General features: G+C 44.4%; 2 protein-coding genes across 2 annotated transcripts in view; one reads left to right on the top strand and one right to left on the bottom strand.

Annotated features, from left to right (window-relative positions):
- PIDD1 (p53-induced death domain protein 1) overlaps positions 1 to 2,591 on the bottom strand; it is a 34,105-nt gene extending 31,514 nt beyond the window's left edge. Inside the window, exon 1 of the mRNA XM_084856692.1 lies at positions 2,376 to 2,591. The gene's annotated coding sequence lies outside the window, so the exon portion shown is untranslated. The remainder of the gene's footprint in view (positions 1 to 2,375) is intronic.
- Positions 2,592 to 6,641: 4,050 nt separating this feature from the next.
- Positions 6,642 to 16,553, top strand: RPLP2 (ribosomal protein lateral stalk subunit P2). The gene is made up of 5 exons (XM_084856706.1): positions 6,642 to 6,711; positions 7,851 to 7,974; positions 11,840 to 11,888; positions 15,585 to 15,680; positions 16,436 to 16,553. The coding sequence occupies exons 2-5, from the start codon at positions 7,852 to 7,854 to the stop codon at positions 16,510 to 16,512; spliced, it is 345 nt and encodes a 114-aa protein (XP_084712832.1). The 5' UTR covers positions 6,642 to 6,711; position 7,851; the 3' UTR covers positions 16,513 to 16,553.
- Positions 16,554 to 16,834: the final 281 nt, after the last annotated feature.

Here is a 16,834-nt window from a genome sequence, read left to right as displayed (position 1 = left end):
GTTTCAGCAACTGTTAAAAGCAACAACAATAAAAACAAGGCATACCTCCGAGATATTTAGTAGATGTAGCCCTGCACTGACAGAAGCTACACCTACTGAACTTTTTACCTCAATGTATGCAGAGACATTCTTCTAGGACAGATGACCTCAGGTTAGTTCACATGTCATGTTTTAAAGTGTGCATGTGACCTGCTTCTCTAATTACTGATTTTATTATTTATTTATTTAAAACACTTGTATCCTGCCCTATATCATTAAGATCTCAGGGCAGCATACAGATAAGATCAATTTAAAACAGTATAAAACGATAAATTAGAGTGCTTGTCATGACCCATAATCAGAACCAGGTTTCAGGGGGACCTGGGTAAGATGCTCTCTGGCCCCCACAATGCTGCCCTGGTCTCCCCTGCCCAGGAGTTTACCACAAAGTGGAAGAGTGGGTGACGACACCAGGAGCAGTAGTGGGCACTTTGGTATGGATAAGAAAAGCATCAGGCAAAGTGGATGCAGCAGCAGCATCTTTATGTCTCCAGAATGCTTCTGGGCTGGACACTGGGGTCCAGAGGCATTCTGGGAAAATGAAGATGGCAGCAGCTGCAGCCACTTCACCCAGCACCTTTCTTACCAGCACTGGGCCCTAAAATATTAAAAAGGTAAAATAAAATCCAACTTAAACAACAACAATGGGATGCTGGCGTCAAGACCCAGTGAGCCCTCTGGGGACCATGGACCCTGGCATTTGCCCCACCATTCCTGGCACCGACACCAGGCCTGCCTGTGATTCTGCTGAGCACTGCACGTGGATTTTATTTTTATGGCTTGTGGCCAAACAACTAGAATTAACTTACTTATGTAAGTAAACGTGTGTTTTAACTGTACATACAATGTGGGTTCATCCACCAAAACTGACCTCTGTTCTCTGACTTTGCCACCCCCCACCCCCTCCAAGCCACCTTCCCCCAGTCTGCATTCCAAGAAGAAATTTAGCAGGTAGAGCTTTCCCCTTCACTGAATTCCCATGCTACTGAATCACAGCCCTGTAACTTGGGAAACTGCCCTATTTAAATGGAATTTAACCTTTATTTATTTATTATTTATTTATTGCATTTATATCCAGACTTTTTTCCTCTTGCTAGAAACCCAAGGCGGCTTACATTATCCTCTCTGTTTTATCCTCCCAACAACAACCCTGTGAGGTAGGTTGGGCTGAGAGTCTGTGACTGGCCCAAACTCACCCAGTGAGCTTCCATGGCCAAGTGGGGACTAGAACCCGGACCTCCTGGACCATCACTCTCACCACTACACTACACTGGCTCTGTACTACAGTAGTGTACACTACACTACACTTCACATGGCCATTCCAGTTCTGTTCTGCTTCCTCCTATGCTTTGAAGGCTGTTCTCCAGAATTATGTAGAGCACGGGGGGGGGGGGGGTGCCGAGAACCTTTGTTTCACTATAGTGTTACATGGGAGGGATGAAAGTATAGACCATCATTATCCACAAGTGTTCAGTTCCTTAGCAGTTCTATTATAGTCAGACCTACCAACGAGCTAGGGAATGTTATTTCTTTATTAGATGTATATCCCACCTTTCTTCCATCACAGAACTCAAGATTGTGAGCTTGGGTTCCCATGTGTCCCCTTCCAGGTACTAACGAGGCCCAAACCGACTTCACTTCAGCAAGTGCTGCATCAACACACACAGTTTCCAAGAAGTTATTGGGCCCAGTTGTGCCACAATGTTAAATGGGGCAAATTTCAGGCTAAGAAATGAACTAAAACTGCCCAGATAACAATATCTTGCCCCTGGCCATTTTGTGACACCTAACTCTAAAAAGAAGGGCCAAACTCAGGCTCAGCTACCCAGGACGGATGTCTTTCCCCCTTAATCGCAGGTGGATGCGGAATGGCTGTGATTTTTCAGCAAAGGGGAAAAGGAACTCTGCATATGCTCAAAAATGGTTTTGGTCATTAGCACACATTTTTCAGGACTGACATTGAGCACTGAAAATAGGTTCCTGACTTACTCCCTGTACAAAGGGTCGCAGCCCTGTGCCGCAGTTCTGACCATACTTACCAGGGAGTAAGTCGCGCTGAATTCGGCGGGACCTTTTTTCGAATATCCGTGGTTAGGGCCAGCCTGTGAGCGTCCTGAGCGGCGGGGGAAGAAATCTTTGCAGGAACTTTTCAGGAAACGAGCACAAAAATTGCCCCGGCTAAAGCAGTCACGTGCGGCTCGTCGTCCCACCTCCAGCCGCATAGACATACAAAAGTTCCTGAAAGAGGCTCCCGGTGACATACCACCCAGCCCGACTAAAGCAGCTCCGCCCCAGGCCACCCCCTTCCCTGTTTTCAGACAAGAAAGGATTCTTACCCGAGCTGAGATGGCATACTCTGTCCCTCCTCGGCGGTTTTAGTTCCCCCGACCCTTACCACCCTGAGTGGAAAGTAAAGCCCACAACTGCTTTCCCTGGAAGAGTTAATCCAAATAAGTATGCTCAGGATCGCAGCCCCGGAGTCCGCTAGTTGACCGGGCCGGCCTGCAGGAGTCCCCTGCGGCCGGCACGTTGCGAAAGAGCCAAGCTCTCCCAGGCCCGTCTTCCTCTTAAAGGTGCAGCTCACCACCCGCCCTCCGCGCTTCCCGATTTCACATGCTTCCCTCCTCGGCGAGCCTAGGGTTGGTTATTCACTGTGATTAGTGTGCAGACGAAGCGCCGGTTTTGGCTTGCGGGGGACTTGGGCCCATTGTGATCTGCCACTCCCCAACAAGCGCCCGCTGCTGTGATCCTTTATCTCTCCCCACCTTGGAGACGTAAAGCGCCGAGAGGTTAATTTTGCTCATGCGATTTATTCTTAATTTATTGTCGTTCTGTACCGCCTCTCCGAAGCCAACTAAGGCGTACAACGATTTCGGAAAATAAAAACCACAATCAAAGAAAGCGTAGCAAAACATTAGAAACAACCTTTAAGAAGTCATAACCATATGCAGGGGAGGGGGTTCTTAAATGCGTTAGATCAGGCCATACTTTCCCCGCTCTCACCAGGAACAGAAATCCAGTTACGCCGAAACTAATTTCCTGGGTTGTGAGAGAGATCTTAGACAAGTAAGGTGACATCTCGATACTGCCGATCACAACGCCGAAAAGTGGCACCTGAGGGCCCAAGATTTAAATCGAAAGTTCTTCGTTATTTTAAATGTGGTTTCTTTCACCAGATCATCCATATTTGCAGCTTGTTGTGTAACCAGTATGCAGGCATGCATTGACTTCCTATTCCTAAAACAAATGCTCCCATTTGATGTCAGTATAATTACCTAACTAAAATAAACCACACCACTGCTATTTATTTAAACTGCAAAATTAAGGCCATATGGACAGAAACAAGTGGGGCCCATAACAACATGCTGTGATGTATCCTCATCCCCTAACTGGAGTGTTCCTCCTATTTCAGGCTTAAGCCAGCTGGACATGAATTACAACTCCCATCAGTCTCAGCAAGCATAGCTAATGGTCAGGAATGATGGGAGTTGTAGTCCAAAATATCTGGAGAGAACCAGGTTGGGGTTGTGTCTCTGGGTGTATTTTCATTTTTACTTCTGCATACTTTGGGTTCACCAGATTATAGATAATCTTCCACTTTTCTCAGTGGCCCCATTTTGGTTCCAATCTTACAGAGGGAGCAATCCTATGGCTGCTAGTCAGCGGCTAGACAGCCATAGGATATGTGATTTTCCAGGAACCAACCTTGGAGCCCGCACTCCGAGGTCAGTTCCCAGAGAACCTCCCCCCACCCCTTCCACACTGCCTTGCAGGCAGTGCGGAACAGCCCCCCACTCCGTGCTTGGAAGAGGAGTGTGGAGCGGACAAAATGGGGTGCTCCGAGGTATGTTCTGGGGCAGGGAAGGCGGAAATGCATGTGTGTCATCCGGCAGCCTCCTCCCCAGCTCTGCCTTCCCATGTCTAGACAGCTGAAATTGGCTGTCTAGCCGCAAATGCAGGGCAGGAGAAGCACAGAGGGAACAATCCCCTCTGTGCTTCTCCTGCCCTGCATTGGATTGGCAGTCACCTCCAAGTTCAGAGTCCACCGCCTACCCCCTAGGATTGTGCCCTTAACTACTTGAGTTCTCTATCAGAGGGAATGAGGTGTGTGTGTGTAGACCCAGATCCTGTCAATGTTTATTTAAAATGATTTTTAGATCACCTTTAAGGGTAGAATCATTTTAACATTTATTTTACAAGGTTATAAAATGCCCTTCATCCACAAGGGATCCCAGAGTGGTGTATATATATTAGAGTAAAATAAATACAGTATACACAAAGACACACACTTGTTAGTTGCATTAAGGCTGCAATCCTTTCTAAACACACTTACTAGGGAGTGAGCACCATTGAACACTGTGGGATTTACTTCTAAGCAGGCATGCCTAGGATTGTGCTGTAAATAGTTATTCAAGGACATTGCTGCACAGCACATACAGGAAATAGCCACATGGTATTTTTTCTTGCAAAGAATACCTTTTTCTCTGATGTGAGCTTAGGTTCAAAAACCATCTTCAAACCCTAGACAACATGTTGCCCAACTGCAGTTTTCCAGAGATTAACCCAAACTGCAGTTTTCCACAGTTGTGACCCAAATGCAGACTTATTGTATGTAGCTCAGAACAAACCATTTGATGACATCCTGGTGTGTGTGTGTGTGTGTGTGTATTTAACTGTTCTGGTTTCCTATTATTAGCTATTGATAATAAGAGGGTTTTTTCTGACTTATGACAGTCTTATTCTGTTGCACAATGAGAAACAATTGGTCACCTGGGATAGAGACACCACACGGTTTCCATATTTTTCTCAAAGTTAAATGAGATCTCCCTGGAGGATGGAATACTAAGCACATAACAATTGTTTATCTATCTATTCTGAAACTGTTTTAACTACAGATTGTGTGACTGATCTTTTTTTCCCCAGACTTGACTGACTTTTCAATATTAGGAAGATCATTATCCAAACAAGGACAAGAATTTATGCACTGTAAAACCTGTCTTATGAAGAACCTTTGGGGATGGGTTTAGTCAGCAGTGCTCTTTCATTTTCTTCGATCTCAGCTTTGGTTCTAGGAACATTTATGAAGCACCATGACATCCCCACGGTCAGAGACAACAAACAGAACCCAGAGTGAAGCATCTCACTCCTGACTGGTGCAGCTGAAGCCTCTAATGATCATCTCCCTCCTGCTCTTCTTGGTATGTGCACTGATATTAATTGGCCAGCTTGAGAAAACAGTGACTGGCATCAGCTTCTAAAGTGTGTTTATATGGAAAACTCAGTGGGGGTTACTTCCAAGTAAGTATGCATTGGGTCCACCTAAGAAACCACATGGCCTTTACAGGTGACCAATAATTTTCATTGCACAACAGTATCAAATTGTAGACCTAGTGATGTGAAACCTGGATTTTCAGACAAAAATCTATCAGCTGTAGATAATGGCTCTGAGTTTAATAGGATTTTACTCCTGCTTTAAGTGTGCACAAGCCATATGGTTGTCTAGCCCATGTTTTTCTTTTTTTTCCCATATATGTTTCACTGTATGTTTATTCAGAATAAACCTCACTTAGTTTCATGGCCTTATTCCCAATTCAGTGCATCTAAAATTGCAGCTTTAACTTCTGAGTAAACATGTTCAGGTCTCAAACTGTTACTGCAATGCGTATTATTTTTCAATTTAAAATATTTTTATCTCACACCTCATACCAGAAGGCCCCCAAACTGGCTTACATGCAATTAGTTAAAAAGGCAGTCCCGCCTACAGGCTTACCACCTCAACAAGACATGACACAAAAGGAAAAAGGGATGAGAAAGGAAGAGGAAAAATAAGTATTTCAGCGGGGCTGGTGGAATAGTCCTGCTTCCCCCCTCGTTTTTACACCCTGCTAGAATGGTTGCTGGTGATGACAGCTGAGGGAGGAGGAGCCTTCATGGATGAAAATTAGGAAGGAGACAAAAATAAAGACATGTTAACATGAGAGACGATTTCAACGTTCACTTACAGTGCAATCCTATACACGACTACTCAGAAGTAGGTCCCACTGAGTTCAATCGGGATTACTCCTAGATAGGATTGCAGCGTTACTGGATTTAAGAAACTTGCAGCAGCAGCACCCTATGCATGTCTAATCGGAAATAAGCCCCGCTCTGCTCAGTGAGGCAGACTCCCAGGTAAGCGTGCATACGATAGCAGCCTTAAAGGGCTTCCCCACCGCTTTACTTACAGATATAAAGACACAAAATGAAGTCACACAGATGTGTTAACAGCGCAGAACGCAAAGGACTTTTACCCCAAACACCAGGGCACATAAAGCAAAAACCCTCCCTCTCTCACACACACACATACACACAGTACACGCGCAGCCGCTCTAACGATACCGCAACGGCGGAAGCCAATGGCAACCAACTAGAGGCGCTGCCTCTAGTGGCATGGCGTCCATACAGCCCAGTATGAAGTACGTCATTTCCGATTTGCCGGGCAAGACGACCAGAGAAGCCGCTGCTAACTACGCGGCTTCTGATTGGTTACTCCTTGAGCCCAATAGCAAAGCCGGTTGTTGGAAGGTGCAAGGAAGAACCCCGTGCGGTAAGCTCCGCCCTTTCCTTTTTACGATCGCCGTCGTGGGGAGCGCGCGTCCTGCGGCCTGGCCTTTGCCCCAAGCACGCGTTCAAGTAAGTGGGTGTCGTGGGCTTCTTTGCTCTGCCCCCCGGCCGTTGCAGTGGGCGCGCCCAGGATGTGTGTAGTTTTCTATTTTGTTCACTGCGCGAGTCTGTCGACTAGGACTTGGGACTAGGCGATGCCCATGCGGGACGGGGTGGAGGGATGATATGGCGGCCATGTGCTTCCTGAGTCGGCGTGGAGAAGGCCTCGTTGGGAGAAGAAGAATCGGTCATTATGACGGCCTGTGAAGGAAGGCAGAAGAGGGCGCATTTAAGGTCCAGGATCTGTGCGGGAGGGATAAATGCTTTGGAAGCTTGACCTGTACGTGGACAAATGGCGGTGGTGGGGAGTGTCTCCTAATACTGGTCTTCTATAAGAGAAGAATAAGAAATAGCGGGGAAAGAACACTGTATGTTACACACTAGTGCAATATTATAAGAGATAGCGGGAGAGAACAAATTAGTGGGGGAGAGGAAGCTGCCTAGTAAGCAAACCAGGAAGAGCCTGTCGCCTTTTTCTGGCTTGTTTTGATATTGGGAAGTTGACATATAGAAACTGAATGCCGTGTGATTTTGTCTTCCATGGAGGTGAGACCTTCTGAAACAAAATAAGTCTAACTTAAAGGAAGTACATAACTGAAGAAAGGCTTGGTATGGGTTGAAGATGTAATAGCAGTGTATGATTCCCTTGAGGGAGTTTGTTCAGAAAAGTGCAGCTTCTTCCAGCCCCCAGTTCTCTTTCCACTACCCCTGTTTTAAACATTTATGAGTGAGTTACTACATGTGGTCTCAAGCAGAAGGCCTTTGCATCATCTGCTACCTGATTCTTAAAAAAATAATAAAAGTAGTGATGTCAAAGGTTGACCCAGAGACATTATGCACCTGAAGCATTTGCTTTATTAATTTGAGTTAGGTTCCCTCCCTACAAGGCTCAGGGTTTATTCACTTGAGGTGCCTAGTGTGGGATAACGAGGGTAACTGTTAAGTATATCGAAAATTCTGAGGGCAGCTATTTGTATTCCCCTAGAAGTGGAGGGAGTATCATTGATCTTAAAATTATTGCATGTGATATCTGGTAGAAAAAGCATTTGGTGGCAATCAAGTGAGTAAGCACAGGCCAGATCTTTAAGAACCCGCTTTTCTTTTTTCAGAATGCGATACGTTTCAGCGTACCTTCTTGCTATCCTTGGAGGCAATGGCACTCCAAACAAACAAGACATAAAGAAAATCCTTGACAGTGTAGGCATTGAGACAGATGATGAACGCTTGAACAAGGTGAGTGGAAGGTGTGTGATGTGGCACGAAAGTTGTTCTTGTTGACTTGGGTGTAAGTACAACTTTATCATACTGAGGGAAGGATGTTAATATCTTCGACCACTCCCTTCTCTTATGACTGTGAAAGAGGCAATTGATTCTCTTGACTGCACTCATCCGAGTTTCAACTTTGTGAAGACTTGCAAAATGGTGTTTTTTGGTAGCTTCCTCAGAAGTGTGAAACAGTTTTTCTAGAGACTTTTTGAGCACTTTAAGTCACCTTGTTGGGGCAAACTTTCAGGCTCCAGAATTGAGGTGATTTGGAGTGACTTTAATATAATGCTGTATACACTGTAGCAGTGAGCACACATTGCCGAAGGACACTTTTCTGGCCAGGTGTTTGGATATAGCGGGTTGGATCCAGACTAACAAGACAGTGATATATGTCTGCTCCGAGGTAAGCCCCATTGGGATGAGTGGTACCTCCTTTCAGGTAAGTAAAAATAGGGTTGCTGTATAACTTGGTGGCTTAGTGGTTAAGATGCTGAACTGCAGACTGGAAGGTCGGCAGGTCAGCAGTTCGAGACCCGAGTGCTGCGTGACGGAGTGAGCTCCCGTCTTCAGTCCCAGCTCCTGCCAACCTAGCAGTTCGAAAGCAAGAAATTGCAAGTAGATAAATAGGCACCGCTTTGGCGGGAAAGGTAGCAGCGTTCCGTGCACCTCAGTGTTCAGTCATGCCGGCCACATGACCACGGAAGCGTCTTCGGACAGCGCTGGCTCTTCGGCTTAGAAACGGGGATGAGCACCGCACCCTAGAGTCGGACACGACTGGTTGGGGACACCTTTACCTTTACCTTTTTATAACTTGGTTGCATGTAGGCCCAATTGAAAGCAATGGGATTTACGGAACTCATGATCAATTTTTCATGTAGTTTAAATTGGACAAAGTGAGACTAAGTTTGCACCCAACCCATTGTATATAGTTGAAAACTGATTAATGGAATGTTTAATATTAGTCTGCTAATTGGGAGGGTGGTTAGTTAATAAAAAGACACAGTTGTGCCACTGAGTTTTTAAATTGCCTTTATTTAATGACTTGGTGACATTTCCCCTTCCAGCAAAATCCCCAAAGATAAGTTACAGTTTCCCTTGGGTGCACATTATCTTAAACTCTTCAAACCTTGCTCTTTTGTTCCAAAATACATTAGCCTAGCTCAAACATAAATGCAATAAAGTTCAACTGAACAAAAGGTAACATTTTTAAATAATTACCTCCTGGAATATTCCTTAATCAAGCAGAGGAAGCTACTGGAGAGTAAATGTAATATGGTTGCTGCCTGGAAAACTGCTTGTATATGCTACAGTTTTAAGTTGCCATTCTCCTAGGGCAAGTAAAAAAAAAAAAAGGCCCTGTGTGAACATCTCAGCAGCAAAGTTCTGTTGTCATAACATATTTTGGAATGAAAGCTCAGTGCAGCATCTCTCTTTGTCTTCTGAATGCCAACAAGAGAGGAAGAGGAGATGGTAGGCTGTTACAGCTCAATACTGTGTGTGCCGTAATGTTTTCTGATGTTAAGACTAGGACCTGGTTTGCAAATCACTGTGGCTTAAATAAGTCACAGTGGATTGTGATGCATGCTGGGCGACTTCTGAATATTCAAGCCATGACCGCAGCTTGCCATGTTGTCCCATCCTTCAAACAGGCCATGGGTTATGCAAGGGTTGCTTAACCCTCGCATTATCCATCAAACCATCAGGTTTGGATGTCGCTGCAAGCCACAGTTTGAATATTCAGAATGGTTGCATGCACATGCCACAGCCCACCATGGCTTGCAGCTCAATAAAAATGTTGACCCATTATGCAGCTTCTATGAAAAAGGCAAATTCCATGTTGGGCATAATTAGGAATCTGCCTTTCTGCAAATCTATTATGCAACCACACTTGAAATACTGTGTAAAGTTCTGGCCACTGCATCTAAAAAAAAGGATATTGTAGAGTTGGGGAAAGTGCAGGAAAGGGCAACTAAAATGATCAAGGGGCTGGAGCAACTCTACTATGAAGAAAGGCTACAGCATCTGGGACTGTTTAGCTTCGAGAAAAGGCACGTGAGGGGAGACATGGTAGAGGTGTACAGAAGTATGCATGGTGTGATGAAAGTGGATAGGAAGACATTTTACTCCCTCACGCCATTGTAGAACCATGAAGCTGATTGGTAGGAGATTCAGGGCAGATAAAAGGAAATACTTCACCAGGCAGTTTACCTATGTACACGAGTGGGAGGGTGCTGTTGCACTCATGTCCTGCTTCTGGGTTTCCCGTGGGCAGCTGGTTGGCCACTGTGAAAAGAATGATGGACTAGATGGACCTTTGGTCTGATCTAGCATGGCTCTTCCTATGTTCTTATGAAATCTCCGCATTTGATTATTAGAATGTTGCATTTTCATTCTACTTGTAAAAATAGTTCTCAGTTTATTGGAATATTCCACTCACATGAGATTCCAGGCAAAAAGCCATGGTAAGACATGTCTGATGAGGAAATTTTATCCCCAGTAAACTAGTTGTCAGAAAAGTGCCTTGGGATCACTATATTCTTCTTTAAGCACAACTTCAGTCATGCATTCTGAGGAGGTGGTAACCTCTGTCCAAGAGTTCACTGTGGCACAGTGCAACTTATGTAGAGGAGCAAGGCCAATTGTTTTTTTAAAGCGTGTTGAACTGACTGTTTTATAGATTTTGGAGCTAGATTGTTAGTCTGCATTAGGACAGGAGTGGGTAATGCAGAAATGATAACCCTTCCCCCTCCCCAGCCAAATAGTAAAAGAGACACACCGCACTCCTTTTCTGTAAAAACTTCAGTCTTGCAATATCAGGTTACAGTTTCTCAAAAACCCAGCAAAATGGTGGTTGGCTTTCAACCAGAATGTTTGCTTTGCAGTTCAGATGCAAGTATTCTGTTACGTTTTATGTACAAATAGTATGTTTCAGGATTGATTGTGGTTGCCAGCACCTTCAAATTTGCCTTCCCTCTAACTCCTCCCCCTGCATAGGAATTTGCTCTTGTCTTTGTTCACATATGTGTTAGCACTTACTGGATATTGCTAAACTGAAAGTTTAGAGGACCTTTAAATAAAACTTTCAGAAGAAACAGATATGCATGCAGCAGTTAAGCTGCTTTTCTACTTCATCTTTCTGGGAACACAACATTGCTGACCTTGAAATTATTGGTGAACTCCTCCTGGAGCTTGGTTCCATATAATGTTCCTGTCCCTGTGTCTAGAATGTGCCTTCCCTTTTAGAGTCATCCAACAGTACACATGTTGCTATATCAGAGATAATCCCCAGACAACTTCTTGTTGTGTTGCTAAACCCTTAACCCAACTCATAAGCAGTAACAATGCATGCATATGTGTGTGGCTAAAAAAATTAAACACGCTAACCAACAGTTCTGGAGCATGATGGAACAGTAAAGCAAGCTCTGCCAACAGTAACATAGGCAGGGCTTGCTTTGGGGGGAATGTAGGGGTGGGGAGCTCCTGTTTATGGCTCAGTTTTAGGTGGGGTACATTTGTTCAGTGTCTGCATGGAAACCTCTTCAGTTAAAAACAAAGGAAGGACACGAATGGAGTTGCTTACGTTGTGAGCCCTACCCTCTTTTCATTTGTTATTTCTTTAGACTTGGGTAACCTAATTTATGGGGCTTACTATTACAGAGGTTTGCAGAATTTTTCTCTGAAATTTGTGAAGGTAGCACATCTGATTGCTTCCCTCATTAGAAATACGCTTCCTAAGTTGGCTTCAGTGAGTGTGGGTTATGAAGCAGCCTGTCCTTGAGTTCTCTGCTCTTAGAAGATTTTTTAGGTAATGCTTTCCATTTGCTTCCCACAGGTCATTGGTGAGCTGAATGGGAAAAATGTTGAAGATGTCATTGCCCAAGGTGAATTATGAAGAAGGGTTTTGGAAGGGAATGTAGTGGTGCATTCTTCGGCACTGAAGGCATCAGAGCTGAGAGCTTGCTACTTCTCACTTCAGAGGCTTTTAACTATTTTTCTTACAGCATCCCAATGCAAAATGTGTTGCTGTGGACTCAGTGTCCTGGTTTGGATGACACACTGCAGCTCATGGGCTATTTAACTCCATGATGAGCCACAGCATCTGTGGGTGCCAGGTTGCATGTCCAGCCTCTGCACAGGGGTTGTCATATTGTGGAAACCCATTGAGCATGGGTTATGCAAAGGTTAAACAACCCATGGCCTGATTTAGCCACGGTTTCTGGGTTCGCACAACATAACAACCCCTAAGTGGACGTTGTATATGCAAGCTAGTGCCGTGGCTTGTTGTGGGTTTAATAAGCCATGACGAGTTGTGGCGTGTTGTGTGAACCCAGTCAATGTGGCCCTCCTGTGATGCAAAGAAGAACTCAGACAAGCAGGGTAACTGGTATCAGACTGTAAAGTTATGCATCTTAGCTTCCCTTCCCTTTGCGCTTTACTCTAGTTCCTAGATCACTCCATTTCTACCCACTGAACCCATGCTCACAGGGTTCACATGACATGACAACCCCCGAGCCGAGTTGGATATGCAAATAGTGACCGCACACGTTGCAGCCTTGCCATGGCTTATTTAATCCACTGTGGGCTGTCGTGTTGTGTGAACCAGCCAATTAACTTGAGAACCCCAAGAAACTCATTTTTGTAGTGAAGTTGGTCATTAGAAGAGGAGTGAAAATCACAGTGAAACATTCATCTGTTTCACTGCACCCTGAATGTACCACCAATTGCCATGCTACATCTTGTCCAGTACTGTGGTGGGCTGCTGAGCCAAGATTCAGACGTTTAGTTATCTGTCACACAACTGCTGTGCCACAGTGTTTGATTTTGAAATTATCAAGTGGCCAAACATCAGTCCTTGCTCTTTATGGAGAACAGCCACCCAGAGCATTATCAATAAATACATGTGGTATTTGTGGAATATGCTATGAAATGTAACGAGTCCATCCTAATTCCCACAGGCTCATGCTGGTACCTGCTGGGTTTCGCTGGTGGACTACATTAATTTGGGGAAACCCTCCTAAAAACAGGCACTTGCTGCTTGCCTATTCTTATAGAGGATGTTCTCAACAAATTGCTACAAAACATTAGCTCACATTTTTGGAAACATATGCTAATATTTAATTATTGGAGAGTGGACTGAACAGACCTTTTGATGAAGGATTTATATCCCATTTTTGATGCATAGCTACTCATAACAAATATATGTGCTTCTGTCTCTGCTCTACTAAAGTCTTTGTTCCTCATTCTCTACCTAGTGCCTTGCCTCCTTCAGTTGTGAAATTTGAATCTATCAAAGCCTCTATGCTTTGGAGTACAACTCCCATATGCCCCAGCCAGCATGGCCAATTGTCAGGGATTATGGGTGTTGTGGCTTAGTGGTTAAGATGCTGAACTGCAGACCGGAAGGTTGGCAGGACAGCAGTTCGAGACCCGAGTGCCGCGTGACAGAGTGAGCTCCCGTCTTCAGTCCCAGCTCCTGCCAACCTAGCAGTTCGAAAGCAAGAAATTGCAAGTAGATAAATAGGTACCATTTTAGTGGGAAAGGTAACAGCATTCCGTGCACCTCAGTGTTCAGTCATGCCGGCCACATGACCACGGAAGCGTCTTCGAACAGCGCTGGCCCTTTGGCTTAGAAATGGAGATGAGCACCACTGCCTAGAGTCAGACACAACTGCCTGGGGACACCTTTACCTTTACGGGTATTGTAGTTCAAGATATCTGGAGGGCATTAGGTTGCCTATTTATGCATTTATTTCATGTCCTTCTTCCATCTCTCTCAATACATCTCACTTGGTGAAGTGCTAAAAATATGACAGCCCAGAACCCACTCCCCCCCTCCCTGAAAAATCCTTTGAGAATCCTAAGGGCTTGTTCTTTGGTCCCAAGCCACACTCTTTACATGTCTACTTGGACATCTTATAATCCAAAATTCAGCATGCTGAACCTCCCTCACTTGCCTTGTGTGTTCTTTATATCACTATCCACCTTGTTAATGAGCAATGGTACCTTCATTTCAGGATTCCCCCTTTTTCTCCCAATATTCAACCTGTTGCTAAGTCAAGTAACTACTCATTCAAAATGCTCTGGCTTGGTCATCTCCCACCCTGATTGCAGCAGCTTTCTTTGTAGCTTTCCCTTGTCACTTTTCAGTCACCTCCACTCCGTTCAGAACTCCTTGGCAAAATTATTTAATCTGCTTGCCCATCCTCAAATCCAGGTGCTGGGTTTAAGACCATCTTATCCTCATCATATACTATCTTTCTGTCCTTATTTTCTGATGTGTCCCCTGCCTGTGACCTCCAACTCTACCACCTAAAGAGGGTCTGCTCACTTCATTGATAGTGCTTTCTGTCTTGATGCCCCTTATGTATGGAATTCTGTCCCTAAATGCTTGGATGATGGCACCACTTTCCCTCCTATGAGGCCCTTACTAACTCCTCCATGCTCATATCTGTTTACAGCTGAAGTATGTGTAATGACATCTGCTCACATTAATCCCTTACACCTTTCTGGCTTCATTGTCTTATGGTATAATAAATTGTCACGTAAATTGATGGTGCTGAATAAATAATAGTCATAGTAACAATTACAGCCCTATAAGTGATCATGTTAATGCAGCTAGATTCTTCTGTGGGAGGACTGGTACAGCAAACTATCAGAGCTGTTTAATAATCCTTAATTGGGGCCTGTATATTTGTTCTAAGTAAGTTTTAGTACATCTAAACGACTCGGCTTTGACGTTAAAAATACTCTGAGAATATGCCGAATTGGTTATAAAACATGTTTACTCTTTGGGCACCAGAAACACCATGGAATTGTTTAGATATGTATTCCTAGAAACAAAGAACAGGCTTTTTGCCCCCGTTGACGTGCTTATGAAAGTCAAGGGAATCTCACTGCTCACAAGGGAAATGATATATTGCCAACTTCCCTGGAACAGTTGGCATTAAGCAGTAGCAAGTCTATAAATCTCCAAGGCATATCTATCATGTACTATGCAACTGCAGAAATGACTCCTTGCCACAGTTCTGAGTTTGGCCTCATGCTGCTAATGGAAATGAATTGGTCTCACTAGCTGTGTGGTGGTGGTGCTGGTGGGCATCACAAGTTTGACAGGCCTAGTTTCTGTGATGAAATTAGGCTGAGGAAATATGAAGTTGCTGTTTCTGGCATCTGATGTGGGATTGGGGATCAACAGAAATTGCTCTAATGTTGGTAATGTGAGGTATCTGATGTTTTAGGATCAACAGTTAAAGGCCCCTGTGGCAAAGCTGATCATCCAGAAAGTCACCAGATCTGCTAGTTGCCAATCCAATCAAAGCTCCTTCTCTTCCTGTCCTTGTCAGAAATGCAGGGAGGGAAGAGGGTTATGCAGTGAGATTGAGGAGGTAGCTAAGGCTGGGGAACGGTCTGGTACTTGGCCAGTGGAGACAGAGCTCTGACTCAAAGAAGGCCCTTGCAGCAAATTTAGTTGCCAGGGTGGAGTTCATACCCACTGGATGCCTAAATCAGTGTTCTGTTTGGTTGGCAAGGCTGTTTCTACAAGCAGCGCTTCATTTTTCTGTGTTAATTTCCGCCAGGTCTCAGCAAGCTTGCCAGCATGCCAGTCGGTGGGGCTGTAGCTGCCTCCGCTGGAGGTTCCGCTGCACCAGCCGCAGGTGCTGCACCAGCTGCTGGTGAGTATAATTTAGCATGAAAAGCAACATCTAAGCAGGCTGGGCGAGCTTTGCATGGATAGGAATCCAGGAAGTTTGATATTATCCTGGAGCATAGCACACATTTATCATGGAAAAAATTGTTGACTGACCAACCCATATAATATGTTGCCTTTGTTAAACCTGACCAATTCCACATAAAACAGTATTTCTGAGGAGAAAGCCCATCTCTGAATAACTGGAGATGTTCTTATCAGCAGTCTCTTGTAAAAGTTTAGTGAAAGGATCAGTGCATCCTCAGCTCTGACACTCCATGCTTCCTTTAGTATGGATACTAACCTCAGGCCACCCTCCTCTGCTTCCTGATGCTCCTTTGCTCTAGGTAATGTTGGTGTACAATATAGAATGTAGAAATTGGAGCTTCAAACACTATCCCAGGCAACCTGGTGCCCTCCAGATGTTTTGCACTACAACTCCCATAATCCCTGCCCATTGATCATGCTGGCTGGGGCTTATAGGAGTTTTAGTCCAAAACATCTGCAGGGTATCAGGTTGCCTGTCCCTGCCCCATTCTGCACGTGCTTGAGTCTAATACAACTTGATGGCGGTTGACGTCTGCCTTTCGCAATCCCTGTTGCGACTTGGTGTGGATTTTTTCTAATTCCTAATTATTTGATCTTCGCATCTCATATTTAAGGGAACTGTATAGAATAAGCCTGCAAGCATGCTGCTTTGAGAATTTTCAACTGACTGTCTAAATCTACTTGTCTTTTCAGCTGAAGAGAAGAAAGAGGAAAAGAAAGAAGAGTCTGAAGAATCTGATGATGACATGGGATTCGGGCTGTTTGACTAAAATGTCCTTATGAGAATCTGTAATAAATCTTTGTTAAAAGATGTTGCATTGTTGTGGCCTAATTTATAGGCATGAGCTTTCTTTATTTCCTTTATATATGGAACCATTGGAATTGCTGCAGATGTGGCATCCTGTGAGAAAGTTAGTTGCTGTGTTGTAATTATTATGGGTTTTCTTTATTGCGTTACATTTTCAAGTCTATGACCTGTTCGTTGTTTTTTAAATCAGTGCTTCCCATTGTAAGCTGAACCCTTCCAATCTGGGAGAGCTTTCTTAACCTTACTGTTGTCAGATGCTTTTGAACTGGGTTTGTTAAGACAGT

The sequence above is a fragment of the Heloderma suspectum genome, chromosome 1, assembly GCF_057233095.1.
Source record: "Heloderma suspectum isolate Gila_16-S chromosome 1, 16-S_ref, whole genome shotgun sequence".
Lineage (NCBI taxonomy): Eukaryota > Metazoa > Chordata > Lepidosauria > Squamata > Helodermatidae > Heloderma > Heloderma suspectum.
This window is presented reverse-complemented; position numbering and strand designations above follow the sequence as displayed.